General features: G+C 41.9%; 1 protein-coding gene across 1 annotated transcript in view; it reads right to left on the reverse strand.

The window, feature by feature from the left end:
- Positions 1 to 13,250, reverse strand: part of LOC126154588 (uncharacterized) — a 114,051-nt gene that overhangs the window by 70,493 nt on the left and 30,308 nt on the right. Inside the window, exon 3 of the mRNA XM_049916160.1 lies at positions 9,050 to 9,213. Within this exon, the coding sequence (XP_049772117.1) occupies positions 9,050 to 9,213 (164 nt within the window). The remainder of the gene's footprint in view (positions 1 to 9,049; positions 9,214 to 13,250) is intronic.

Consider the following 13,250-nt stretch of genomic DNA (forward strand, 5'->3'; position numbering starts at 1 on the left):
CTTTTTTCGGTGAGCAGCCATGGCACCCACCTGGTAAACACCGTATGATACTTCAAAACGTCCTTCAAAATCTTGTCCACTGTAGTCTTAGATAGGTCCCCTATCAGTTCATCAATCTCTCATACAGTCACACGTCGATTCACAAGTAAAACTTCTTCGACTTTTATCACTGTCTCGTTTGAAACTGATGAACGCCCACGAGCGCCACGTCATGCACGTTTGTAAGGCTGTCTGCGATCTCCCTACACCACTCACGCACCTATTTTACGACCATACACCTTTTTCCATACACGAGGGTCAACTGACGATGGATTTCAATAGGGGTTGACGCCATAAACCACGGAAATCTAATCACAGAATGCAATTCACACTTGGCGGGTGCGTCAGTTTTTCCTCCCTCGTTAATGGCTGCTACGCCAAAAATGAACGTCGCAGAGATTGGTGTGGGGAGCAAGGAACATGGCGCTGTTGTCAGATTTAAGCTAGCTCGCTCCGTCCCGACGGGAGCTCGCTGGGGATCTTACTTTTCGGACAACCCTCAAACTTCCACGTTATGTTGTTTTAATGGCCTACTAAAGGTGTACAAAGTTTGGAGTAAATATGTGATCCCAGCGTCATTGTCTCCGCTTGTGAGTATGAAGACTGTGGGTTAATGTATCAGCGAATGATTCTAGTCAGCAACATTGCCTTTGTGTCTGTTAAGTGTTCAGGTGCAGTTCTGCTTGCACATATAAGTGATACTGCTTGTCCAGGTGTGTGACACACTGCACTGTGCTTGGCATCATTGTGGTGAACCTGTACCTGATACTCGCTTGATGGTTCGATTGAGCAGTGGTCTCTAGTTCCTGATATAGCACTGCTGTCAACTGAATTCAGTAATCATGTTCCCTGCAGGTCAACTGCTAGTAACAAATATGCACAGAAGTCAGCGCCTAAAACAGATTCAGAGACATCAACATCTGCAAATAACCACGTGAGGTTATGGAGAAATCGGCATCAAAAGTGAACACCGTATAAGTGAGTGTTGATCACAGAGTTGTATAGTGCTTTAAACCATGCTTAAAGATCCTGTTTGTAGTCCAGTGCATGGCTAATAGACAGCGTGGTGATGTTGGAGCAAGTGTCTTCGTTTTAACTGTATGGTAGACACATAGTCTTTTTTACGTGCTTCAATGTCCTGCTGTCGACAGTGTGTATGCCCTACACTGTTACTGTAGACATACTGGCTATTTGAGTAACTGCAACATAAGCTACACTTCACAGCATGTTGGCCAAAATATTTGTGGTACCAGCATTCCTGACAGAAGGTCCTCCACAGTTCCTGTGTTCGACTATTTGCGCCTTGTCGTTGCTGCAGCACTTCCACTGTGGTTCTCAAGCTTCAAATTTCTTTGGAGACGCTCGACAGGCATCATGACGTGACAGCCGCATTGTCTGGAGTCGCCTCAGGTGAATTCGGCTGGGAGTGTCCGCCTATGTCATGGCAATTGTTGCGGGCAATGCTATTGGCGATCTGAAGTGATTTGTTGGGTGACTTATAGTCGTATACTTCCAACTCTGTCCGTACTTGTGCCGGTAGTTGTAATTGCCAAACGTGTAGTGACAAACCATTGGACATGGTGGAGCTGTTCACTAATCTTAGATGCCGCTGGAACTCTGATGGGGTCTTGTCACGCCGTTTCCCCTGATATAGTACCTGACCCTGAGATCGGTGAGGTTTTTTACAGCGAGATATTAGCTCTTCTTTTATTTTGTTTCAAGCTCCGTCTGGCGGTGGGTGGACTATAATGTCCGATACCAATGTTGTGGCTTTTTGGTTCAGAATGCTCATCACCAAGTTGAATTGTCTGCGGTAGTTGATCACTAGTTGCTACCGAATTATGTTCTCCACTAACGCAAACAACGTTTGTTGTTGGGTGGGATTAAATTCTGTCAGTAAGCAGTAACTGCAGGCGCGGCGCCGACGAACTGCTACAAGTGGTCGACCGGTATCTCGTTGCTTTGAACTATGGTCACGGCTCCGTTATACAATTTGTTGTTACACACGGTTGCGAGCCGAGAGTACTTATATGAGCCGATAGAGTCTTAGAGTTTGGTTTAACATCTCCTGTCTCGGCAGAAATTTCATTGTGCTGTGATATGTCGGCGTTGCAGAATTTACACCGTTTTTGTTGCACTGCATGAGCTTCATGCTCATATTTGATGGAACAATAAGCTCCAAAATCCTAATGTAATCGGGGAGTTCGCTAATTTGTCTACGATGAAATGGCATAATATGCCGTTGTCGTTCATTGGCTCCTTGCGTATTTCCGACGTTTGTCGAAAATGCCGGGGTCACTATGTGGGCGCTCAAGTTTTCCTCTTAATAATTGTACATAGCTTTAGAACTTAAAGAATTAGGCTTTTATTCTTTATGAATGACAACAAGAACATTCGATAAAAGGAACTGAAAGTTAACGCACTGAACTTAAATTATTATGGCAAAGATAACAAAACTAAACATGTCAGAGAGTTCACATCTATGTCTCGATATTCTCTCGGCACCAAGTTCAAAAACCAGTAGGTATGTATTGTAACCACCTGAAAATATTGTATGCATTATTTGCTTTTGTATGTCTGCTCAATAGTTAACTGAGTTAACTTCAAGATCTAAATATAAATTGATAGAAAAAAATCGGTGCAACGTTACAATCATGTTTGGTAGTTTGATGTTCTATATTGCAATGTGTAGGCCAAATACTTTAAGACATTAGATCAAGTTGACTTGCCCTATAGTACAGGTGAACGTTGTGTATGTAATGTAATCAAATGGGACTAAGCAATAATCAATCAATCGACTGGCGAATTTTTGGTTTACAATCTATTGCTAGGATCATTCAGTATGTATAACACTACACTTTGCTGGCCTCAACATATCATGTTAAAATCTGTACAGTTAATTAAATTAAATACTTAATCCCATGTTGCTATCAGTGACACCTGTGACTACACAGACTTGCGCCGTTCGGGTTGAGAGTTGTAGGGGCTCCCTAAGTGACTCGAGTGTGCACTGCACGACAGTGGTAGCTTCTAAAGTAACTGAATGTGACTGGGGTGCACATATCGGGTTTTTAGATTAGGAGACTCTCCGTCCAATCCAAATAACGACAGTTGTATGAAACCCGGAATTAACAGTGTAAGATCCAAAGAAATGCCCCTTGTAGATGAGACTATTAAAATACTAGTGGTTAGCTATCGAAACGTTCACAACAAAGTGTCAGAGTCCGAAGTGCACCTAAAAAGCACTGAAGGTTACATAATACAAGCCACTGAAAGCTGCTTAAAACCTGAAATTGTTAACAGTAAAAATATCTTGGGGGAAAATATAAGCGTGTACCGAAAGGATAGTGAAATGGAGATGGAGGTGGTTTATCTGTCGCAGTACACAAGAAACTCAAATTCACGGAAATAGAAATTGACGCTGTAAGTGAGAGTGTTTGGACAAGACTCCGTATCAAGGACTGACACAAAATCGAAACTCTCAGCTCAGGACAGAAGCATGTAGAGGAACTAGGGTTCAAGTTTAAAAGAATAGTTGACCATGCACTGGTTAGATATGTATCCAGTACAACAGTTCATGACTGGAGGGGTCCTCCATGGTGTACAGTTACAGTAAAGAAACTTCTAAAGAACTTGAGGGTGTTAGATCATAGGAACAAAACGAAGCATAGGGCTATGAATAGAGGGATGCTGAATGAAGCGCATTTGGCAGTCAAGATAGCGATGCTGTAAGTCTTCGGTCACTACCTCAGCAGAATACCGTTGAAAGACCTTTCACCAAAAGAAATTCTGATGATCTGTAAGGGATGTTAGTGGCACACAACTTAGTGTCCAGCCACTAACCGGGTGAGACAGGAACTGAAATTGAGAGTACCATGCAAAAAGCTGAAATTCTTAACTCTGTATTCAAACGTTCCATTGCAAAGGAAAACCCAGGAGTAATTTCCAAATTCAAGACTCATATGATCGAATTTAAATGTCTTGTGACTAGGGCCTCCCGTCGGGTAGACCGTTCGCCGGGTGCAAGTCTTTCGGTTTGACGCCACTTCGGCGACTTGCGCGTCGATGGGGATGAAATGATGATGATTAGGACAACACAACACCCAGTCCCTGAGCAGAGAAAATCTCCGTCCCAGCCGGGAATCGAACCCGGGCCCTTAGGATTGACATATTGTCGCGCTGACCCCCAGCTACCGGGGGCGGACATATGATCGAAAATATGAATGAAATAGAAATTAGTGTCAGTGACATCGAGAAACTGCTAAAATCGTTAAAACTGAACAAAATCCAGCGCCTGATGGAATCCCTGTCAGATTCTATACCAAATTTGCAGGTGAGTTACTCCCTCTGTTAACTATGATCTATCGTAGATCCCTCGAAGAAAAAGCCGTGTCCATTAATTGGAAGAAAGCTCAGGTCACACCTGTCTACGAGAACGGTAGCGGAAGTGATCAACAAAACTACCGGCCAATATCCTTAACAAACATTTGTTGTAGAATCTTGGAACATATTCTGAGCTCGAACATAATGAAGTATCTCGATCAGAACGACCTCCTCCATATCAACCATCATGGATTTCGAAAACATAGGTAAGAAAATGGCTCTGAGCACTATGGGACTTAATATCTGAGGTCATCAGTCCCCTAGAACTTAGAACTACTTAAACCTAACTAACCTAAGGACATCACACACATTCATGCCCGAGGCAGGATTCGAACCTGCGGCCGTAGCGGTCGCGCGGTTCCAGACTGAAGCGCCTAGAACCGCTCGGCCACACGGGCCGGCGAAAACATAGGTCATGTCAAACCCAACTCTCAGTCATCTCAAATGGCATCCTAGCATCCCGAAATCCAAATATCAAGGCAGTCAGGTAGATGAAGTATTTCTCTATTTCCGAGATGCATTTGTCTCAGTATCACACCTACGCTTATTATCGAAAGTATAATCGTATGGGTATCGAGAAAAAGTTTTGACTGGGCTGAGGATTTCTTGGTAGGGAGTATGCAGATTAAGAGTCACTGACAGATGTAGAAGTGCCTTCGGATTTACTGCAGCGAAGTGTGTTGGGTCGTTTGCTGTTGATGTTGTATATTAATGATCTTGCGGACAATATTAATACAAACCTCAGACTTTTCGCAGATGACGCAGTTATCTACAATGAAGTACAGTCTACATGAAATGATTTCAAAGTGATGCAGATACAGGCAACTTGCTTCAAATGTTCAGAAATGTACAGTTGTGTACTTCACATGACGAAAAAAACCAAGTGTCCTGTGAACATAATATCAGTGAGTCACAGATGGAATTGGTAAACTCATGCAAATACCTGGGTGAAATATGTAGTAGGAACATGAAATGGAACGATCACATAGGCTCAGTCGTGGGTGCAGCAGGTGGCACACTTAGGTTTATTGGTAGAATACTAGGGAAATTCAATCAGTATACGAAAGAGATTGTTTACGAGTCACTCGTTTGATCCACATAGTGTATTGCTCAATATGTGAGGTCTGTACCAAATAGGACCAACAGGGTATTCTGCAAGTGTACAGGGAAGGACAGTACGAATGGTCACAGGTTTGACGCGAGACAATGTCACAGAGATGATGGAAGAACTGAACTGGTACTCTCTTGAAGACAGACGGAAACTATCGCGAGAAAGTCTATCAACAACGTTTCAAGAACCGGCTTTAAATGAATAGCGTACTCTAGGAATATACGACAACCCCCTAATATCGCTCCCATAGGGAATACGAAGACAAGATTAATTACAGTACACACAGAGGCATTTAAACTATCATTCTTCCCACAATCTTTGGTGAATGGAATGCAGAAAAGCCCTATTAACTGATATAATGGGACTTACCCTCTGCCATGCACTTCACTGCGGTTCGCAGGATATATATATGTAGATTATGCATGTGTTAGCGTGAAACATTCTGGGCATTTGCATTTAAGCCACTGCAAAGCAAGCTTTCAGTTCTTCACTATTGTTGGCTTGCGTTGTCTGAATTAACCAGCTGCAACGATAAGGGGAAGTGCCGGGAGCAAAGGGGGGAGGGGGGAGGTGGGAATAGGGGGAGGGGCTTGTGTAACAGTTTATAGTAATCCAAACGTCGAGTCAGACAGAGTGACGTGTTATCCAACGCTGACTGTGTTAGTCAGCTGCCTATTAAGTGTGTTACTCGTAAGCAAAGGTCTGGCAGCACATGTTTTGTATAGGGGTACTGTGTAAAAAATTGAATAAGAGCCAAGAATATGATGGTGGTGCAGCAGCCTACAATTTTTTATTGCCAAAATGCATACACGTTTTTGCATAGTTTCCAAGGAATTACCTATCGAGGTGTAGGAAGAGGCAGCTTCACACACTGAATTGGCACCTTTTTTTTTTTTGGTGGGGAGGGAGGGGGGGATGGGGGGTCAACAGTCTTCTTATTGGTTTGATGCGCGGGCCACGGATTTCCCTCCTGCGCCAACCTCTTTATCTCAGAGTAAGACTTGCAACCTTCGCCCTCTATTATTTGCTCCCTCTACAGCTTTTATCCTCTCATCCTGCCCCGAAAGACAGACGTATCAACGCAGTATGAGTTTTATGAAAGTCATAACATGTGATGTATTATAGCCTAGTAGTAAATGCACCCACAACCATTTGTTGTGAAATCTCAAAACTATTTTGTCGTACACAGCAAAACTTGCAAATGTCCCCTCCCCTCTTTACTCTCCTCCACCCTTATCTAGATAAGATCCTGGGTAGCCTACGCTCTTGACGTCAGCTACAGTGTTGCCGCAGATCTTTAGGCAGAGATTTTGCCGTTGATTTTGAATAAATTAGGTAAAGTTTACTTTGGGATATAGCAGCAAATCACAGCCTTACCGAGGTGATCCTGCGCCCCTGGCAGAACTGCGAAAGCTGTGACATCCCCCTGTTCCCACTGTAACACTACTCACCCCAAAAATTATAATACCCGCAACCTTTTCTACGTAGCTTTGAAAAACTGAAAAAATATAATTTTCCAGGAATTGTGTTTTTATTATATTTTTACTTTCCATGTCATTGCTTTCAGCGGAGCAATCACATCGAAAATGACATCGAAGTCATATTTAGCAGCTTTAGCGTTTTCTGTCGGCAGGATAGCTAAATTTGATGGGCTGCTTTCACTCATGCTCGACCTTAAGGAATTTTATTTTTCATCTTTAATATGTTGAAATTATATTTCCAAGATGAATAGAGTATGACTTTCAATAGTCACAATCACTATCAGCCTCAGCAACTTAATTTCGATTTTTTTTATTTCCGCATCCGGTCCTGCCATCCGAAAGGCAGTGGCAAGAAAATTGCATATCCCTTTCACCCTTTTTTCAGTCAGCATAAATTGGGAAAAATCGGGAGCCTTCAGTCAAATAGGGTATTTACTTCAGCGCTTCTTCACACCCTTGAGATCCTTCAGTTCTGTAGCGAGGTAGCAGCAAGAACTCCAATTACTAAACATGAGAAAATTGCTTAGGGAGCAGGTGTGTGAACTAAGCGGTGGACGTCTGTTCGATTCTAGTCATCTCCTTATGATGTTACTTCGCCGGCCGGAATGGCCGAGCGGTTCTCGGCGCTACAGTCTAGAACCGCGCGACCGCTACGGTCGCAGGTTCGAATCCTGCCTCGGGCATGGATGTGTGTGATGTCCTTAGGTTAGTTAGGTTTAAGTAGTTCTAAGTTCTAGGGGACTGATGACCTCAGATGTTACGTCTCATAGTGCTCAGAGCTATTTGAACCATTTGATGTTACTTGGAGTAAATGACACTGTGACAACAAAGTGTGTTTACTGCAGTGGGCCGAGCGAGCGGCTTCTTCTCGTAGGCAGACGGTAGGAACACAAGGGATAGAAGAAATAACGTACCTCTCCCGATTAATTCTTAAACCATCTTTAATTTGCTTCTATTTCGGTCGTTTTATGCGTCCGCTCTGTACGTGTGCCATTGGCAAGAGCCTATCCACGGTCCTGCAGCAAAACCACACTGCAGCCAAGACTCTCCCCCACCAACATAGATTGATATATAACTGCAGTGTTGATTTAAGGTGCCGCAAAACAATACACTGATGTAAATGGGAAGTGTTGGACAATATAATGAACGCTCTGACCTACCGCACTCTCGGCATCGAAAATGAAGATTCTTTGAAGTTAACACTTCGAACATTCTCTGGGCGGGGTTTGGGCAATTGCTTCTACCTTCATTAAGACTATTGACCACTTAACCACAATATTTATCTTGAAGATTAGTCATGAAAACGTCATAAATGTCTGCCTTTTTGCAAATTTCCGTATTAATTAGTAGGGAAAACTTTCGCAACTACGGTTGCGTAACTCTGAAAGCCAGTCTAGGCTCTGCCTAGACGGCAAGATTCTTCTGTGGACCACTTACTTTCTTCTATCTTGAATTTACCTAACTCGTGTTGTACAGTGGGCAAAGTAAATAGTAAAGTAGTACTGGTGTCCAGTAGAAGGTCTGGACTACAATAGCCAAATAATCTCTAATAATACCTAATATCAAATTCGGAATTTCTAACCATTTATTATGATACCAAACCATGGTTCCTATCAGTTTAGATTCGCATGTTATCACTCTCGTTGGTATCTCTGTTCACAGTATTTAAACATCTTATATCTCACAATCAGCAAGCTCCTCTGTTGCGTATATAGACAAAATAAACAACACAGTACTACCAAACTGCGGCAACCAATCATTTTTCGCTCTAGTGGCTGTCACTTGCAATATTTCGAGTAATAGTGACATGAGGTGCTCCAGTTAATGGTCTGAGGTTATCAGCTGACTTGCCTTTACTCGAAAATTATATTAACGCTGCGGTACTCATAGTTTTTGGGTTTTCACATCAGGTCCACTTTACTGCATTTCATAAAAAGTTTCGATTAGCCATCTTCCAGGAAATTTGGGCTCTGCAGTTTTCACAAACAGATGTGACTAAGTTATATTTTTTCCCCTTTATTTTCTGTTTTCCTACCTCAAATATCTTGAAATCCAGCCGCAGCTGAGTAACCTTCGGACTGCGCTTGTTAATGGTCAGAACGCATTCAGAAGGCTGCCCGTTCACATAAGCCGCTGGAAATCCTGGATTTACAAAATATGTACAATTTTGGTCGCTTTGCTGGCCACATGTCCTCACAACTGTAATAAAGCAAACCCTATTATTTTACAAACAACCGCTACATACTTAGCCAAAGTTGTCTGAAACAAAACATTATCAGAGATGCATTTAAGTAAACTGTTTAAAAATACGAGTATTCATTATATTTAGCAACCTATACATGGAGAGAAGGTGTTTTAGACATGCAAAGAGAGATAAACATTTCCGTGTCGAAAGCAAAACTATTATATATTTTACTGTTGTACAAATAATAATTTTATTCATGAAGATTAACGTTTTGAAACAAAAAGTAACAGTAAATAAAAGACTGTACAACAAAGACGTGAAAGAAATTATGCAGGAGGAGAACATACATTTTGAATGAAAATGAAATTTCACCCTTGAAAGCAATAGTGAAAACGCGTTATTGTGTAACAGATTACTACAAGCAACTACAAACATGACATAATAATTATCGTAAAGGAGCCCCTTTCACAATCAGATCCACATAGCCATCAGCTGTATAGTCAAATCAGACAGTTTTATCTGCACTGGTCAGTTGCTTCCTAAGTATCCTGTATTACTTGTGCCAATTAATTTACTTCCTACAACAGACAAAGAAACGTAATTTGATCGTGGTTACATTGTGCGTTGATTTTTAATACAATATACGGACGCATGAGTAGTGGACATGGTGCAAAAGTTAGTGTGAAGCGAGAAATGTTCACACATTAATTTGGAGTCAGAGAAGGGGCACCACCCAAATTACTGACACAGTTATTGAAGACTCGAAAAACCAGAATATTTGGAGTGGTAACTCAAGCTTCGCGTTTGATTAAAGGACAAAGCATTTGCAAGACAACGCACTTAAATTCCATATGATCACTGGACAAGTCATTGATTTTCATGTCACAGTGTCACGAGTAAAACCTGGAAATTAAAGCGTTTGCTAACTTTTTGTAAGCAAATGCTTTTAGTGAACCTACCACTTGTGACATTTACTCGTCTATGAAGACTGTTTACTATTAATTATTTCAATGAATTTACTCATAAATTCTTTGTAATAGCTGAATAAGACGCTTAAGAAAAAAAAATATGAAAAATTACGCTTACAATTATAAGTGGATTGAAGCTTGTAATCAGCAAGAAACCGTGACCAAGACGTTTCCAGAATTTATCTAATTTGGCGTTGATTTGTATGTCCTCTGAGTAAAAAACGCTTTTTAGTGTGGCATATCTGTCATATGGAAGACAGTATGCGTATTTGCATAGAGACAGAGACCAAGAGAAGCGAATTTCAGCAAAAGCAAAATGAATGAAAAAAGAAAAAGGATGAAAAGAACTTACATAGTGTTCAGAAAGGAACAGCTCCTTCATAGATGTAAAACGTAAAATGGCCGAAGTCACAGATGGTTACTCAAAACTTGTCTTACGGAAGAATGAAAGAACCGAAATATAGGAAAATCCACTGAAAGCCAACAGGAGAGTAAAGCGTCCAGCAGTGTGAAAGAAAGCTTAAGTTATCTGTAGATATTCAAAAAGAAACGTTTTAACTTTCCTGGAGACTTGATATTTGAAATCTCAGCGTATTCCGATATCAAGTACTGTTAGCAGTGAAGCTCCAACTATTGATCAAGCCCTTTCATTCCTCACAACGCATTTTAGTTCAGTCATTGTACATAATGCTTCTAACAAGACCTGTGTAAGATGATTACAGAGAGGGAAAAACACCTTTTAGTTTTTACCCGAACTTAAAAGAGTGACGCTACCACTAAAAATATTCTCTATGATATAAAGTTCCCTATTTGGCACCAACGTGGCCCTTGCATCATGGTAAGAGCACCTTTTAGTTAATTTGATTTAGATAATTGACCAATGCTCCGCTGCTGAAAGCAGTATGCTAGCTGATGAAAAGACAACGAAGAAAAATATTTTGTGAAGCAACGCACGTGATTTCGCTGATAACTATTAATAAAGCCATGTGAAATACTGACGTGTAACTGTGAAAGAAATTCCTGTAAGCATATGTTTGGAGTACCGTTCCTCATTGTGTAGTGTACAAGCGAAATGTGGTCTTTGGGAAAATCGCTGATGATGTAACAGAGAGTATCTGAAAGCAGATGCCATAGAAGTGTGATAATAGTAAGTGGAACTGGAAAGAACAGAAAACTTTTATCCAAAGAATATACATGAAGCAACACTGCCCTGGAGTAGTGAACTTGAGCTGGAAACAGTTGAAGGGGAAGGATAATGTATCAGACAAAGACTAGAATAGGAAGCAGGTTGTTGAGGACGGTGGGTGTTGTAAGTATGTATACATGAGACGATCAGTACGAGAGAGTAAAAGTTGGAAGATGGCATCAAATCAGTCGGCAAACTGCTGACTGGAAAGAAATAAACTCCCCTCGGTGAAACACACACACACACACACACACACACACACACACACACGAGAGAGTGAGAGAAATGGGGAGAGGGAGAGAAGGGAGAAAGGGTGAGAGAGACAGGCACATGGGTTTGGCACACAATGCACAGGTTGTCACTGTTTTGTTGCTGATCTGTTTCGCAACTATTATGTTACCTGGACGAAATTAACATTTCCTGCATAGTTAGGAAGATATTCGTCAGTTCACGTTTGCTGCCATCATCAAGGAAAGTGACGTTATGCAGCAGTGGTTATTAAATACAGCGTGTTAAAAAAGAGTATCCCATATTTTGAGAGGTGGTAGGTACGGGCCAAAACAAGGAAAAAATGTCCAAAAAACACGGGATCTAAAACGCATACCTTAAGAGCCATAAGAACTTGTTCAGTAGAAGAGACGTGTTTCATAGTAGCGAACCGGAAGCAGTGTTCATAGCTCTTAAGGTATGCACTTTCGAGCCCCTCTTTAATGGACATTTTTTCTTGTTTTAGTCCATAGTATCATCTCTCAAAATATGGAAGACCTTTTTTTCACATCCCATATTTACCCAGTAGTTGATTCAACTGGGAACCGACTACACGTTAGTATTGATGCTCTTACTGTTAAACATCTCTGAGTATTGCTGCACTGTTATGAGTTCAAAGGACATAGCATAATAGTGTTACAGTGGATTTTAATTTACAAGGGTCACTCAAAAGTTTCAAAACAGGGTAGCGGTACCAGTGCCACGAGTACCAAACTGAAATTTATTTTACTTTTCTACATGCTACCCCTTTAAGCACTTATCCCATCGTTTGAAAAGACTTTGAAACCATGCAGCAAAGAATTCACGTGGCGGCTGTCCAGCCAACGAATCTCTTTTCGTGTTACAACCTTATCTTTTTCAACGAGTCGCACATCCAAGAGGCTTTTAAAGAACCAAAACCCATCAAACCATGAGGGCTAAGCCGAGACTGTACGGCGAATGTTCCAAGAGTTTCCGACGGAATGTCTGCAGTAGTTCCTGAGTTTTTGTGCTTTGAGAAGGTAGGCACTGAGATCTGAACGGCGTCCGCCCTCAAGAGTCAAATTCCCTTACGGTGAAAAGCCGGTCGCATTTCCTGCGAGTGGTGCCGTAGGATGCAGCATTAACGGTCTCACCGTGATGCTGGAATTTCAGCTGCATTACAACCTGTACGTCCCGTACCAGAGTCATCATCATAGCTTTGTATGTCGAGGGGTCCGCACTGAACTTCTTTACTGACAGTGGTGAGCCCATGACATGCCCCCTGTAACTATTAGGCTCCGTTTGTACTCTGGAGTCAGTGGCCAGAAATTTTACGAAAATACACTCCTGGAAATTGAAATAATAACACCGTGAATTCATTGTCCCAGGAAGGGGAAACTTTATTGACACATTCCTGGGGTCAGATACATCACATGATCACGCTGACAGAACCACAGGCACATAGACACAGGCAACAGAGCATGCACAATGTCGGCACTAGTACAGTGTATATCCACCTTTCGCAGCAATGCAGGCTGCTATTCTCCCATGGAGACGATCGTAGAGATGCTGGATGTAGTCCTGTGGAACGGCTTGCCATGCCATTTCCACCTGGCGCCTCAGTTGGACCAGCGTTCGTGCTGGACGTGCAGACCGCGTGAGACGACGC

Source organism: Schistocerca cancellata, chromosome 2 (assembly GCF_023864275.1).
Source record: "Schistocerca cancellata isolate TAMUIC-IGC-003103 chromosome 2, iqSchCanc2.1, whole genome shotgun sequence".
In the NCBI taxonomy this organism is placed as follows: domain Eukaryota; kingdom Metazoa; phylum Arthropoda; class Insecta; order Orthoptera; family Acrididae; genus Schistocerca; species Schistocerca cancellata.